Consider the following 16,900-nt stretch of genomic DNA (forward strand, 5'->3'; position numbering starts at 1 on the left):
TGCTACACCACCAAGGCACCTGGCCATCCTGCCTTTGTTGGTTATCCGAGTGCCCTGATGAGCCAGCACTATGGGAAGGGTAGATCCTCATTCCTAGGATTAGCCCCCAAACCCTCATAACAGCCCTCCCTTTCTGAAACTTTCACTGAACTGGGAGGATTAACTATATGTTGGGAAAATTACGGAAACACCTTGAAATTGTGTTTACAGGACATTGTAATTTTATTTGTGTCCATGGACAAAGAACTTTCTATTTAAAAACAGATATCTGCATTAAATATTGCTGGTTCTAGTGTAATATGAGACATAGCCTGAGGAGTCTCACTGGTTCCATCTGATCAACTAAGGAGTAACTTGATGGGTTTCATTTGCTCCTTTCAGGAGAACCTAATAAGGAAAATGCACCAGGACCTCAATACAAAGAATAAAGCCATAGGAGTTGTTTTAGGACAGTGTAGTGGTTTGGGAAATCATTTTGTTTCTCTTCAGTTGCTTAAAGGAAACTATTTCCTAAACCAGAAGTCTGTGGTCTCTTGTAAGAGAGAGACCTAAGATAGAGATGGCAGAGAGCCTGACCTGGAAGGGTTCTTCATATTAGCTGGTGGTGTCAGCAGAGGGAGATTCTGAGCCTACATCAAGTTCATTAGAACCCTTCACCTGTGATCAATGGCCATTGTCTGGAATGGGCCTGGCATTGGGTGGGACAAGTGGTGTGGGGCACTGGGTAACTTTTTTACCAATCCTAGTGAAAAGGAACACTTTCATTAGGAGCATGTGTTTGAAAGGTTTTCTGGTGCTGAGCTCTTCCTTCTCTCCTGGGCAGGAATTATACCACCAATCCTATGAATGCGTCTGCGTTATGTTTGCTTCCATTCCGGATTTCAAAGAATTCTACACAGAATCAGATGTCAACAAGGAGGGCTTGGAATGCCTACGGCTCCTGAATGAGATTATTGCTGACTTTGATGATGTAGGTACTTGAGAGTGACCCCTGAAGGACAAGGGTAGCTCTAGTCCCACCCTTGGGCAATCCCAAGGCCAGTACATCTGAAGTTGCTCATCATGGTACATCTTAAAACTTTTCCTTTGGTGTAATTTCTCATGGCTGGAGTTAAATCCTATTGCTCTCTTTAGCTCCCTGAAAAGTTTGGAGTGACAAATGTATTTTATCTGTGAGATGGTATGATTGTTAGGAACAACTACCAAATCTGTTCAATAAAATACCTATCTAGTGTGCTCATGAATTTTCTCAAAAGGCTTGACTCCAAAGAAAATATTTGTCCATCAATTTTATACAAAAGTATAATTAATCTATTTATCATAGATTATTTGCCTGTCTGTGCATATTCCAAGATCTTCGTCAGATATCAACTTGAACTGTGCATGGATGACATGTTTTGTTATTGAAAAAGCAATATGTACCTGGGATAATATATTTTAGAAGGGACAAAGTATATGTTTTAGAATTTGAAATAGATGTCATTTTTCAATTTTCAATATTCTGCCTACATCAAGAATAATGTGTTTTGTTTTCTGGTAAGAACAAACACAACTCTGGTTTTAAGAATGTTGCTGCTACATTATTCTGATAAATATTATGAAAAATAGAGGAAAATTGACATCCACGAACATGTTTATCATGATTCATGAAACTTAGAAATACAGTGATGATTTCAGGCCAACTTTCTAAATGTCTTGTGGGACGTATACATTTCTCTACTACCATCACCATCACCATGATGTTGACTCAAGACTCATGATAAAATAATGATAACTAGAAATTTCCACTATTATGCCGAGTTCTTAGTGAAAAATGGTGGCATATTTCCTTCAGTTCCCCTCAGCAAAATAAATGGTCCCCAGTACCAGCAGATGAGTGACAGTGGTCTTTTAGTTTGGACTGTCTTTTAGATAAATGGTATGAGGATTGGCTCACTTACCTTAAATTCTCTTATATGTAATCTTGAAGGAAACTTCTTTGAAAGTAGGAGTACCAAAGAAGGGTCAGAAAGATGTCTCAGACTTTGGTTGATCCCATTGTCCTCCTGAGCAGTTACATGACCCTCCAGAATTACTTTCACTTGTTCCCTTATTTAAAGCCACTATCACATGCATCATAATTAATATTGGTTCCTTCACTGGCAAGTTTTGAAAGATAATTCATATTAATTAGAAGTAAATCATTATACTGCATTTCCTTCCAAGGACAAGCTCTTTGTGAAATTCATGAAATGTTATTTCCTGGCAAAGCCCAAGATTGAAGGATGAATAAGCAGTGGTTGAAACATCTCATATTACTATTACTGTGAACTAGAATTTGAGGATGTCTCTTGAAAGCACTAGACCTTGGGTAAGCACTCGACTGAATAACTAAATGATTGTCATTGCCTCACAGCTGCTGTCCAAGCCAAAATTCAGTGGAGTTGAAAAGATCAAGACCATCGGCAGCACATATATGGCAGCGACAGGTCTGAGCGCTGTGCCTAGCCAGGAGCATGCCCAGGTACAGACATGTCAGCCACACAGGGCACACGTGAGTCTCAGCTCCACCCATAGGTCATCCATGAAGCCAAAGCAGTCATGCAATGACTATAAACTGCTCTGTGTGGACATGTAAATCTCAATGATTAAGGTCTTATGAGAAAAGATGAGAATTCTGGAGACTTCTGAGGATCTGTCCACTGAACTTTTTCTGGTGGACAGGGAGAGAAAAATCTAACCAATGCAGTAGTTGCTTGATACCAGATAAATATGCAAAACCAGGATTAGAGCTGTTTACTTAAAGGCGACTCATCACAGGATGATTGCTGATCTTTTGGTTAAGAACATGTGGTCAAAAACCAAGCTGGCCATTAGAAATTTGATTTAAAAGCTGATTGGACAAAATTGAGTATCTTCAGTCATTTAGGATTTTTTAGGGGGGTTTCCATTATGTTGTGTTTTGTTTCTGTGTGTGTGTATGTGTGTATATAGATATGTGTATGTAACTTTTGGGTTCATAAACCAGACCCCCTTTCCCCATAGGACAGTGGGCTCCCTGATGGGCACCAGCACAGGTTTTCTGTGGGACAGTGGTAGTGGGTGCAACACATACAAGACCTTACCAGAGCACAGCTTACTGAAGGCAGGTGGGGTCCTTCAAAGGGCTGAGCCACATATGCTCAGCTTCCTCTCTCAGACCCACCTCCCATAGGTGGAGAGAGAGAGGGACAGAGGGGCAGCAGTGCTAAAACAGCTCCCTTCTCCAGGAACATCAGTACAGGGTCCTCTTTTCCCTCTTCTCATTCATGGGCAGAGAATAGAGTGTGAAATGTATGTTAGCATTTTTCCAGGTGAACACGTGGAAATAGTCTAACTTTCAAGTGAAACTACTCATTACTACTATAATAGCTAAGCTTTCTGCACTTTGGTGTCCTTATATATAAAATGAGGATCATACCCATTTCAAAAGACTTAGAAGACTACATTAACATGCAAAACACTCAGTAGACTCATGAACAGAGTGGTAACGTAAATGCTAATAGCAACAATAATACAGTTGTGGTTTGTGCACTGTTTCTCATGTTGATACCATTGTCTCCTCCAAGAGACCAGATATAAGGGGCTTTGGACATAAACCAAATGTGGTGTGTCATCATGTCCATGCAGGGAGTTTTTACTCTATATGAGCTACTTTTGTTTAGAGCATTTAAGTGGAATCTTGTAAGGTCATCCTACAAGTAATTTGAAGTTCAGCAAACATCTTCTAAAAGGGGGGAAACAGTATGCTTGATAAATATTAATATGGAGATTAGTTATTTTTATAAGGAATGAAAGTCACTTGTGCATTTTATAACACATCTACTTGTTTCTCTAGTTATAAACAAAACATATTCTACTTGATTTTTATAAATGAAACAACTTTCTTTTTGTTGCTTAGCCAAATATTTCATTTGGCAATAAATGACTTTTTTTTTTAACAAATGACATTTAATTTGCAAAACACATTGGGTTTCTCGAGGATTGATGTGTTTTCCTTAAATCCCAAGAGAGACAAAGTTATCTGGATAAAAGCCTTTTGAAATTTCTCTTTATTTGTGACACCTCTGCATTTTCTCCTGTGGTTGCAGCACCCGTATCCACCGGGAGGAGAAATGCATGGAGCCTATTGCCACCTAGTTGGGTGGGGCTTCCATGCCTGCCTTTGTTTTGCTGCCTTTGTTTGTGTTTCTCAGATGATGAAAAAAATGTGTTCTAGTTCTAAGCTTAAACACAGCATGACTAAATGTTGGTTGCATAATGTGTAACAAGTGACTGCTGTTTTCACTGGTCAAGAAATGGAATATTAACTTGAGAATGGGCCTGCATTCTAAGCCCGCTCTCATAATTCCACAAATGAACACTTGGTCAGTAGATGTTCTGTGATGAAGTCAGTGGTGGGAAGCAGTGGGGACCCTGCCCCTTGTCTGCCCTTCGCTTTACTGTCACTCTCCTCCAGTCCCCACACTGCAGCCCCTGCTTGACCCTTGCTATGACCTTTAGACTTCTGGCAATGATAGCACATGTGTGCTTACAGGTGTTTTCCTTGACTTGAAGACTTTTTTTTTTTTTTTAGAAAAAGGACATTTCATTTAAAAATATCATTTCCAGCTTCTCCTGAAAATTGGTAGATGAAACTATTAATATATTTGAAAACCAGGCCAAGTCAGGCTAGAGTTGGAAGCTCCACTGGACCCCATTCCAAGTACAAACAGAGGCCCTTGTAACCATGACGATGGGTCTGTGGTGAGCCGTGTGCTCAGTACCCCCCTCATGGAAAATGCTTTAAAATGTTGGGGGCAGAGATGCTTGCCCATACATCCCTTAATGTGTATTTTAATAAAGCATGTTCTCTGTAGAGTGAGATTAGGTGGAGAGCAGTGAAAGTCTGATTTAATCCAAGTTGAGTGAATCTAGAGGGATCCATGATGGCATAACGACTGGGCTGCATTGCACAAATGTTATGCAGTGCCTCTGAGTTTTGATAAACACTGGGAAGGTGTTGAGTCCTGTTCTCTGACAGGTGCCTGAATCTCCGGTGTTCAGAGCCACTGAGCGGGCTGATCTCTGTGCTGCAGTCATCAGCTTACCTGGGAGAGGGCTGATGTCCTTTGGAGGACAGAGAGGTCTGGTCAGATCAGCCCAGGAGCCCCAGGCACAGAACATGGTGCTCCTTAGACAGCAGTTCTCAATCTTCAGAGTCAGACAAATGCCAGTTTACTTTTAAGCAGTTGTCCTTGCTTAGAGCAACTTCCAAAACACACAGCTCACAAAATGTGTTCCACAAAAGCAAACATGTTGTCTCACCGTGCACTGTGTGCCTGGAAGTCATTGAAATATTCCAAGATGGCTAACAAATTGTTTAGATCATGGGAGAAAGGGCTGCTTCTCACTGCCATCCAAGTTTTATCAAAAGCTCAGGTATAGCGATGTCTTGAAATGAACTGAGCTCTTCCAGAGACTGAGCATAATTTTCTCTATTACTACGCCCAAACGAGTTATTGACGTTGGATTTAAACCCCGCTCCCAGAACACAGTCTCTTCATTTACTACTTGGGTCATGTCAAACCTCCAGTGTAAGGCGCACTGCAGGAAAACAGACCGGGCGATCATTTATCGGGGAGTGGGGCTGCTTTGCTAGCCCCTGGTTGGGAAAAAGCAAATCGGTTGTCCTTGCTAAACTGGTGGCGATTTTTCCTGCACAGGGTTCTGCCTGTTGGTTTAACAGTTTGTCCTTTATTAAGGAGCAAGATGTTTTCCAAGTGACTGCATAAACTTCCAAACTGTCTTCTTATAAGTCCTGAGAAAAGAAACATTAGCAAGCCCTGATGGAAACCTGTTCTTAAGAAATGACTGCATTTCCATCAAAGTTAGCTGGCAGTCTGCTTCGTAGCTCCAGTGATTTAAATTGTTTGGTTTTCTTCCACAGTTTTAAGTTGTGGTTTTATGGCAACAGTAGGATTTCATTTGACTTTTTGTAGATATATATAATTCACCAAAGGAAAGGAAGAAATCTTTCTAAACGAGAATATTCATATTTACTTTATTCAGTGCAGTGGTCTCAACTGGGAGCAATTTTGCCTGCCAAGGGACACTTGGCAATGTCTACAAACACTTTTGGTTGTCACAACAGGAAGGGTAGAGGCCAGGGATGCTGCTCAACACCCTATAAGGCATAGGACAATGCCCAGAACAGAGATCTATCCCTCCTGAATGTCAGCAGTGCCGGAGGTGGGAACCCTGCCTTCGTGTTCTCTCTCTTGTTATTAAAATGCTGTGTGGATTCTATGAATAATCCTGTTGTCATTTTCCTTAACTGTTACCTTGGTTTTCTTCATCTCCCGGTCATCTTGAAAGCAGGTTATGTTCAAGGTCCTTGTTTTCTTCTTACACATCCCTATTGGAATCCTCGAAGTCAGTTTTGTCTTTGTTCCCATAGAGAATGCTCCCCCAAGGCCACCAGGTGCCTCCTCTTTGGACTCATCTCAGAAGTCATGTGTGACACCCTGGACGCTTGGTGGTCTGTTTATGCTCCTCTTCTCTCAAGCATTTCCAGTGTCCCTTACTGATGCCTGTCCGAACTGAGGGCACTCCCCAGTCTCCCCCAGTAATATTCCCTTTCCTTTGCTTCTTCTGGAGCCCTCATCCACCTCAGTGGACTTGTGAATGATCCCTCCTGGGTGTATGCTCCCCAGATGAACATTACTTGGCTTTGACCTCCCACCAAAGCTTGATGACTTTCTCTGATCCTCCTAGTCACTTCCTCTGCTACCCCATGGCCCACCTAAGTGTAGCCATTCATTGAGTGTGTACCAAATGCTTCTTGCACACCAGATACTTTATCCTGGTGTGCAGGCACAAATTACCAGAACATCGTCTCTGCCCTTGTGGAGCCTACAAATGAGTGAATAAGACAGGCTTAAGGGACAGGCCACGTTGATTTTAGGGCTAAGATGGACACATGTCCCATAAGCCTGCCACCAGCACTGGGACTTCATTTCATCAACCAGGCTATGAATGGAAGCTATGCTCCAAACTATCTTAGTGCACCCAACCATTCAACACTGGGGGAGCAGGAACATAAAGAATATGTAGCCGAAACCGGTTTGGCTCAGTGGATGGAGCGTCGGCCTGCGGACTGAGGGGTCCCGGGTTCGATTCCGGTCGGGGGCATGTGCCTGGGCTGCGGGCGCGTCCCCGGTGGGGGATGTGCAGGAGGCGGCTGATCGATGTTTCTCTCTCATCGATGTTTCTAACTCTCTGTCTCTCTCACTTCCTCTCTGTAAAAAATCAATAAAATATATTTAAAAAAAAAAAAAAAAAAAAGAATATGTACATTTAAACATTTTATGAAATAAATAAATATATATATATATATATATATATATATATATATATATATATATATATATGATCTATTAACCCAAAATAGACATTTTTAAAAGATGAACTTCAAAAGTAAATATAAATATGATAAGTGTTACAAATTAATGGTAAATATAAACTAGCAGCAGGAATAAATAAACATATGTTCAGAGTAAATGAAATTGAAATTTTCCCCACTGGAAACCTTGGACTTCCCTTCTTTTTCAGCTTTATACATATGATCACTCTCCATTGCCCAAAGCATGAGATACCACCCAGGGACAGTAAAGGCAGGAAATTGTTGTATTCGTTTGCTGGGGCTACCATAACACAGTAATGCAGACTGGAGGACTCCAACAACAGAAATCTACTTTCTCACAGTCTGGAGGCCAGAAGTCCAAGATCAAGGTGTCAACAGGACTGGTTTCTCCCGAGGCCTCTCTCCTTGATTTGTAGATGGCTGTCTTCTCCCTATGTCTTCACACGGCCTTTTCTCTGTGTTTGGTTGTGTCCTCATTTCCTCTTTTTATAAGGATATCTGTCATACTGGGTCAGCATACTAATGACCTAATTTGAGCATAATTACCTCTGAAGGCCCCGTCTATAAATACAGACACATTCTGAGGTACTAGGGTCTCATGACTTCTATACATAAGTTTCGTGGGGGGACACATTTCAGCCCATAACACCCAATCCCCCAAAAGGACAGAGAAGGGAGTGGTGTTTGCAGACTCAGGGAGAACTGTAGCAGGTGTGGAGGGTGTGCCCACCCTCTGTTCTCCTCCTGGTCCTCCCATGGGTCAGTCCAACAGAAAACTAGGGGACAAGGAAGGGGCAGTTCCTACAGGGCAGCATCCCCGTGCCAGAGCCCAGCAGAGAAGGGGGATGACTAGGTGTGAGGATCAAATGGAGAACCAGGAGCCAGCCCCTCCCCAAAATTAAAACAATGTGGGCCTGTGTCTTAGAGTGTTTCACATTTCCTTATGGCCATAAAACTGAATTCGCACACAATGCTTCCTAGAGATGAGATTTAATTCTCACCAGTATCTGCAGTGCATTGCGGGGCCATAATTTGTATGTGTCCCTTTCTAAGTGGAGCCCCGGTGTGTGACTGGAATACTCCCCAGCTTGTGAAGCCCTAACCCACCTGCAGGTGTCTCCTTTCCCTCAGGAGCCCGACAGGCAGTACATGCACATCGGCACCATGGTGGAGTTCGCCTTCGCGCTGGTGGCCAAGCTGGACGCCATCAACAAGCACTCCTTCAATGACTTCAAGCTGCGAGTGGGTACGTTGAGCAGAGACTGGGTTTCAGCTGTGGTGGAGGCGTGGCGTAAGGACGAGTTCCCAGGAAATGTGGATATTCCCTGTGTTGAAGTAGGACCGTGACAAATGTGCTTTTAGAGCAGCAGGACTGGATTGCAGCTGGGAGGGCTCAGGGAAGCTGAGAGCCCCTGAGGCATTTTGGCAAAGATTATTAGAACAACAACAAAATATACTGCCTTAGGTTGGACCCAGGTTTAACAACTGGACCATGAGGTGGATTACATGAGCTCCTCAGGGAGGCTAAGGCTGTGCCTCCCTGAGGAGCTCATGTAAGCCACCAACTAAGCCACTTCATTATTTCATAGGCCTCTGCCTATAAAACTAGGACCCGTCATAAGCTAGAAAATGCCTCTAGACCTCAGAGTTGTAAAAACACTTTTTTATTTTAATTTTCTAAATTGTTTTTAGGTGCATCTTAGAATTGTTAAAATAGCCACAGACCCCCTGAGCTACAACCTACAAGAACACCAAACATGTGTCCTAGATTCTGAAGTAGCTATAGCTTTTCAGGTTGGATGTTCAAATTTAAGAGAAAAGTCCAACTTTGTTTCAAATAAAATAAAAAATTTTAATAAGTTCTTTCCTTACTTTAAGTTGATCCTTTAGCATGTCTCATGATTATTTTCCTTTTACAAATGTCTATTTAAAAAAAAATAAAAATGTGTTCAGCCCTGAGGTTAGCACAGCTGCTTTGAGGTTGCCGTTACTTCCAGCCATTCAGGGTTTGTAAGAACTTCTTTGACTATTGTATGTTTTTCTTGGCAACATATTTTATTCCTTCTGAAAGCAAGTCCACATAAGAGTAGATCTTTTAACACATTCCATCTGAATGGCTTTTCACTTCCTTTGCACAGATTTCAACTATTTAAAAAATCCTGATATTTAGAGCTATTTTTTCCTCTGCTCTGCATATATTCTTTTCAACCCAGAAATATTTCACATTTTTGTGTGTCCTATTAATTGTTAGCATCTGGACACACTTCTCTTTATATTTCTCACCTCTATGCACAGTAGACTTTACCCAGGCTCTGCTATATACAGAGGTAAGAAGGGCTGCCCATCACCCTGCTGACCACATCAAACTCCAGGTGTCTCTTGCACCCTGGAGATTCTTCATTGTTTGGCAACTTGGAAAATGGGCTCCTCAAACTTTCACACTACCTGCCTTTAAAAGAAAATCTATCACCTTGCAGAATGACCCCTCTATTGTCAGACATTTATGGACCAAACTCACATTGCCCTTCATTGGGAAGGGGAACAGGGACAATTGTTTGCTGGTCCCCTGTGCTACATCAAAGCACAGTGGACTTGGTCTGGACCTTAGCAATGTTTTCCAAATTACTGTGAGCAACAGAATGGACCTCCTTCAGTAGATATTTATTGAGTGCCTACTTCACACTGATTATTGATTAACTAATGAAACATTCACCCCACATGCCAGCTCTTTTGGGTTTCTAGGGTAATCTAAGCTCAGTGTTTCTCTTGGACTTTGGGTCTGCCTTTGCCCAAACCCTCGGCCTCTCCTGGGTCAGCTTTCCTGCTCTACCTCTGTGCATGGTGCCATCCAGTGGCAGGTCACAGTAGGAAATCGGAAGGGTAATACTACCCACCCACCCCCCAAAAAAGTGATGAAACAAATAATAGCCAAACTCACTCATAATGCCCTTTTCTGAATGTTAAGCTTCAGTCATTTAATGGGGATCACAAATTGAGCATACGCTTGCAGTTAAGTAGAGATCACCCATTGCCAGCAATAACCCACCCAGGCTCTCCCCCCACCCCATCCCCCAGCTTTACAGTTATATGGGGTAATGTTCATTTAATAATGATGATTCAAGATGGTCCTGTAAAACTTTTGTGTTTAAGACAGTTGTGATAATGTGAACCTTAACCCAGTTCTGATGCATCACAGGTATGAACCATGGACCTGTAATAGCTGGTGTAATTGGAGCTCAGAAGCCACAGTATGATATCTGGGGCAACACCGTAAACGTGGCCAGTAGGATGGACAGCACTGGAGTCCTGGACAAAATACAGGTAGCTCAGCCTGCACAGTCATCATGGGTACTGTCCGTCCTCTGAGGAACCATGGATAATATAAGAATAACTATACTACTATGTTAAAACAAAGGAAAGAACCTTGAAATTTACTTCAAACTTGACCCAAAAAAAACTTGAAAAACCTTGAGAATCTTGGAAAAAGCTTGAAATTTACTTAAATCATTTTATTGGGGAAATGTTCATTTGTTTCTGCATTCACTGTTAATAACCATAAAAAGTTGTGATGATATAAAGATCATGGCTGTTGTGAACATAGTGATCACAACAACCAGCACACAGTAGGACAGCCCTAGTGGGACATGCAGGACGAGAGCCCTTCTTTCCTCTCCTTCTCTCCACCAACATCTTGAAAGCGTTTTGCAAGGGAGAAGGGCTGTGTGTAACCAAAACCAGACCTAATCAGCCTTTCTTTCCCTGGGTGCTGATGGAGGGGGGAAAGGGAGGGCTCGCCAGGGTAGAGAGATGGAATCACAGGTGATATAATATGATGGTGGTAAATTGGACTAGAATGGGAGTTGGAGATCTGGAAATGACTAGAAAGCTCTGGAATCCACTCAAGAGAGAGAAAGGGAAGATCTAGCCAGTGAAAAGCAGTGGTGAGTGTGTGCACCTGTTTGGGCACCAGACCAGACACCTAGAACAGTGATTTTCACCTGATGTGCTGTGGCAGGCACACTGGGGTGCCACAAGAGTTTTTAAAACATGCAATACCTGACTATTTAGTCAGGGACACTGACCTCTTTTCCCTTACATTTTCAAATTTAAAAGTGACAAGAACCAACACAACAGTAGCCATCTTGTGTGCATGAATCAAAATGATACCTATTTTTTTGTCAGATTGGCAAAAAATGTATTTTTTGTTGTGCCGCAGAATTTTAGGAATTAGTTTATGTGTGTCATGAGATGAAAAAGGTTGAAAAATCGCTGACCTAGAATAATCAGGGGACTAAGTTCTCCCAATGAGAAGGATGCATGTGTGAGTGTGTGTGCTGAACCTTCTATTTCCCTCGCCCTCAAATAGCAGTGGTTCCACATTTCACCCCAACTCTGTTGTATTTGGCTAAATAAATCCCTGCCGGATGGCAAATCTGTGTGAAAACCACTGGACACAAATGAGAGGCTTTATTGGTTTTTAGTCCTCTTCAGAAAAATCCATGAGTCCCTGTTCTGTGTACCTCAACTTGGCCACAAATAACCTTGCTTCTTAAAATCGTGATAGAGATGTAGAAACTTGATAGATCTGGGTGGAAGTCCACCAGCTCCAGGATCACCAACAGTGGGCTTGTGGGCTCTGCCCTCTCACGTGCCTGCCATGCTACTCCACCTCATTCACCCAAGACAATTTTACTGCTGTGGCCTTTTCTAAGATGTATCTTTAATTTTTATATGAAATGGCACAAACATTACTTTTAAGTGTCTACCTAAGAAGTCAACAGGTGTTGAAAAGTAAGCAACATCCAACCAAGAGAAGGGAGAGAGAAGAAAGTGATGGGGGAGGAGAGGAGGTATTCGGACTTCCCAGACAAATTGGCCAAATGGGGCTCGTCTGACAGCGGGTAGGAGTGGTGCTCAGTGACTATACAGACAGCCCAGTGGCCCACCCTTGACAGGAATGGCCTAATCTGACAGTGCCCAGATGGCACCACAGAGTATAAGGCTTTCGGCATGTTCATCAGTAGCCACTCCCAGTGCCCAGCGAGGCGCCAGCATCCTGGACCACCGAGGATCCTCCTTTGAGGAAAGAGGCAAGCTCCTACCCAGGATACACTCTCCCACCTGTAGGCTGACCTGTGTCCCCACCTGGAACCTTCCGAAGGTGGATGGTAGATTTAATAACCTTCACAACTCTCCAAGTGGCCTTCAAGCACTTGGGATAAGTATCAAAAGCCATTTAAAAGAAGCTGGTCAGAGAGACTGCTCCCTCCTGGAGATCATAAATCCCCTGCAGGTCAATGTTTAAATGAGTTTGTGCCCATGTGTTACTCTGAGAGGATATCGGGCATCATAAAACTGCATGTGATTTAGTGCAGAGCGGCCACCTGGAAGGTCTCCTTGGGGGCCCAGGGAGGGAGGAAGACAGGCTCTGGCTGTGGAGAGTGAGAGACCTCCGCAGGCCCTTGTGTGTTCATTTCCCCAGCAGGTGGCACGTTTGCATCTGGGTAGATGTCCTTCTGCTGAGGGTGTGGCTCACTCTAGCTCCAGTAGCCTCTTATTTCCACTTAAGTGCAAAGAAAAAAAATGTAGTGAGATAACAGGAAACATAAAAGTGGATGCAGAGACTATTAAATGCTTCTCTTGGGCCTCAGAAACAGGTTGTTTTTATTAAAGGGCATGAACTTCCACATGCTGTCTAGACTGGGAGCACAAACAGCATAGAGAGCCTGCTGGCACCCAGCCAGGCCTCCCAGGCATGGAGGTATCAGAGCTGGTGTCTGTCAGGTGGACGGCTCCCTCCTCCCCGCGTCCCTATAATTGTATGACTGGTGCTACAAGTACCAATGGGATAGCTTGAGAATGCTGGTGGTGCTACCCAGCACCAAGAAATATGTCAACTCCAAAATTAAGTTCCAGGGCTCCTAACATGGGTGTGTTCTCTGTGGAAGGTCGGAAGACAAATCCTATGGGATTCTCTCTGAGAACTCTGAGCATGAGAACGTATTTGTCATCTGAGTTTCTTGACTGTGTATTTGCTCTTTTGTTTCTTATCCAGAATCCAAAGTCTCTTGTGCCCTTGGCTTCATCCCCAAGCTACACTTGTCCTCCCCGATGACTTGGGCCCTGCTAGACATGAGCACCTGCTTCCCCTTTTTCTTTCCTGCTTTCTGTGGGGTGGCGAGGACCCACATGTTGGCCCCTGAGCTAGAAACTGCCACTGGGTCTCCTTGCAGGAAGACAACAGCGCTGCTGGCTCTTTCAAACAGCGTGCCCTTGGGATCTTTACAGGGAACACTTCAGCCTTACTTGTGGGAGGCCTGATGTTGTCCTGGGTCTCCTGTGGTTTTGATGTCCTTCTGTCTCTGCCCCAAGACAGTGCCTGCTCCTGAGGCCTCTCCAGCCACCAAGCCCAAGGAGGCTGGCTCGTTGCTGCCACCACTGTCCCCACCACCGCACCATCCCCGACAGTGCCCATGCCACGAACACCATGGTGTGATAGCATTGCGGTGTTGTCCACAAGCCTACCCTTCACATGGGTGTGTCACCCACATGCGAGGTGGCGGGGGCACAGATGTCATGTCCATTTCCTCTGATACAGTGGGAGGAAACCCCTCCTCCTCTGCTTTTCTACATGGTTCCAAAGATGCAGCAGTGTTACCCGGGCTTCCTGAGCAAACAGCTCCCTCCCTCTCTGCTCAAAGCCCAGGTCCCTTGTTGGGGGCAAGTGGGGGGGGGGCGCCTGGTTAGGGAACCATGTACCCCACAGGGGGTCTTCCCTCACCTCAGAAGCTGAAATCTCATTCTTGGTCAAGCCTATGCATGTCACCAATTCTCTGCTTGAGAAAATGTCTCTTGCAGGAGGCTCTTAGGAAACTCAAGCAGCCAAACCCAGGCAGGCCTGGGTCTCCTTCCCCAGACATGGGCGCCCCAGGGGAGCACAGGCAGGCCCTAGCTGAAACCGTGTACAGCTCAATGCAGGACAGGGCATCTCCCCTTGGAGAGAGAAGCTGTCCTACCCAGCAGATGCCTCTGCCCTCTGACCCAGCAGGATCTGGATATGACAGGTCACATTGACAGGCTGCAAGGAGAGGGTCACTCCATTTAGCATTTCATGTCAATCAGTGAACTGAGGAAACTCTCCACACCTGACTCAGTGTCGTGCCCATGCTAAGGACACTGAAAATTCCTAGTGTCTTTATTTTCAGGTCATTTTATTCAGATGCATTAAACCAGACACTCATGGCCATTTGCAGGAGTTGACTGTTCATCTTCTCAGGGTGTCTTCTTCCATTTTTATTAAAATCTATTTTTTAACATTTCTTTTTTCCTGAAATGACCTTCATGACAACTTGAAAACATCATCAAAAATCCCTCCAGTCCAGCGTGTTTTGATTTGCTTTTTTTTTCTTCCAGGTGTCTTATATGTGCATAGTTAATCCTCACCTGGTGGAAATTATAGCCGGTACCAGGCTTAACATTTTTGAGAGGGTGACATGGTTCGACATTATCCCATCCTCTTATCCATGATATTGATCATGGTTGCATCATGGTTTACTTAACCCTGAAGATTACTGGTGTTTCCAGTTTTTCACTATCACACCACTGAATTAAACCTTGTCCTTAATTTTTTTTCTCATGGATTTGTCTCTCTTGTACTCATTTCTCAGGAGTAGAATTAATGGAGCAAAGAACACAAACATGCCTCGGCTCTTTATCCTTGAAGGCAAATGACCTTTCAAAAGGGTTGTGTTAATAGCCTGGCTAAACACTTTTTCATTTTTCAACGTGCTTGTAGGTCACGGAGGAGACGAGCCTCATCCTGCAGACCCTGGGGTACACGTGCACGTGTCGAGGCATCATCAACGTGAAGGGGAAGGGGGACCTGAAGACGTACTTTGTGAACACGGAAATGTCAAGGTCCCTTTCCCAGAGCAACCTGGCTTCCTGAAGAGCATCTTCGTTTTGGCAAGAAGAATATGTTTTTAGGAAGGTACGATGCACTTTCTGACGGCAACAGTTGTCCCTCGTTTTTGATGGCGTGCTCTGTTCTGTCCCCTGGAGCCTCTGCAGACTCGTTCCTGTGACCCGGGGGCACACCGTTTGGGGTGCCGAGATCGTTCCGCCATTGCACTGTGCTTACTCCGAAGGAAGAGGAAAAGGAGTGTGTGATGGAGAAGAGAAATGCATTCAAAGAACTAACATGGATGATGGAGGTGAAACAAAAATTCTTAAGGCAATAAAACTAGGGGGTGTATATTATCTTCTGGTGCATGTTCTTTTCTGGAATATATGGTAGCTCGCCAACCGCATCCGCTAGTCTGATATTACAACACACAGTATTCGTGACTAAGTTGAGTCTGTCTCCCCACATGGAATTTGACTGTGTTCACCCACATGTCTCATTGCCAGGGTCTGTCCACGGGCCCCACTGGGATCCCTGGCTCTGTCACCTTGCTCTGTTGTGTCGTGCCAGCAGCACGTAGTCATCCATCACCAGAATTAGTTCTCACCACCTAGGACCAGTTTTGTACCAAACGTGTCTGATGTTTTGATGCCATTGTCTTTTGTAAGGTTAATTCATTAAATTTTATGTACTTTGGTTTGTGGTGCCTTCTCTCCCCCCTCTCCTCCCCCCCCCCCCCGCCCCCCGCTTCTTCTTTCTCTGGTTTGCTCCAGAATGGAGGTTTGTTTCCCATTTATCTCGCTGTTTTGGAAAATGTTCTCTGGAAGCCAGGGATTGAGTCCTTCAGATCAGGACAAAGTCTGTAATGCAGATAATTGATTAGGCAGCTCCATGGGAAGAAAGGAAGCATGCTGCATGTGTCCTGGGGTCTGCTTTTGATTTTGGCCTCTCTAGAGAGCATTTGCATGGAAAATATTTTAATAGTAAGAAGATTCTCTACTGACAACAGCACCCCTCTGTCCTCACACTCTGGTCTACTCTACCTTTAGTCATCTACCAGTATGCATACGAGTAACTTGCAACTGACTATGTAGGTTAGCAACCCCAACGGCTTGAACAAATACGAGAAACTGCCAAGCCACCTATGATGTCTTAGGTGGCGTAAGGAGGCACAGAGCCTTGAAGATGGAAGACCTGGCAAATTTGGTGGCAGTCAATTCAACTCTAAAGTTTTTGGGGGTTTTCTTCACATAAAGAAGTCATACTCTGCCAAAGGGTGAAAAATAGTGTAATCTGACGTTTGAAAACAAACCTGCACATGCCTGTCTGGGCAACCCTGTAAGAGGTAGAAGACCCTGCGACCTATTAGGGAGCAGCCCCTTCGTGGGAGCTGGGACTTAGAGCCTGAGCTTCTGGCTTGACTGCTGACTCTGACCTGTCACCAACTGTGTGACTTTGAACCAGCTCTCACTTTCTCTGAGGAGCGTTTTTCTGGTGGGTACTTTGCCGCAACCAGCACGGTGAGGTTCAGGATGTGAAGGAGGGGCTGCACAAATGAAAATGCTATACAAGAA

At 44.1% G+C, this 16,900-nt stretch overlaps 1 protein-coding gene across 15 annotated transcripts in view; it reads left to right on the top strand.

The window, feature by feature from the left end:
* Positions 1 to 16,022, top strand: part of ADCY2 (adenylate cyclase 2) — a 289,765-nt gene extending 273,743 nt beyond the window's left edge. For 6 of the 15 annotated variants that reach the window (XM_059694683.1, XM_059694690.1, XM_059694691.1 and 3 more), the window contains 5 exons: positions 824 to 970; positions 2,396 to 2,533; positions 8,555 to 8,669; positions 10,620 to 10,744; positions 15,219 to 16,022. In XM_059694683.1, coding sequence (XP_059550666.1) covers positions 824 to 970; positions 2,396 to 2,533; positions 8,555 to 8,669; positions 10,620 to 10,744; positions 15,219 to 15,371 — 678 coding nt within the window. In that variant the 3' untranslated portion in view covers positions 15,372 to 16,022. The remainder of the gene's footprint in view (positions 1 to 823; positions 971 to 2,395; positions 2,534 to 8,554; positions 8,670 to 10,619; positions 10,745 to 15,218) is intronic. The other 9 variants (XM_059694684.1, XM_059694686.1, XM_059694694.1 and 6 more) reach the window with 7 other exon arrangements.
* The last annotated feature ends 878 nt before the right edge of the window (positions 16,023 to 16,900 follow it).

This window comes from Myotis daubentonii, chromosome 4 (genome assembly GCF_963259705.1).
Source record: "Myotis daubentonii chromosome 4, mMyoDau2.1, whole genome shotgun sequence".
In the NCBI taxonomy this organism is placed as follows: Eukaryota; Metazoa; Chordata; class Mammalia; order Chiroptera; family Vespertilionidae; genus Myotis; species Myotis daubentonii.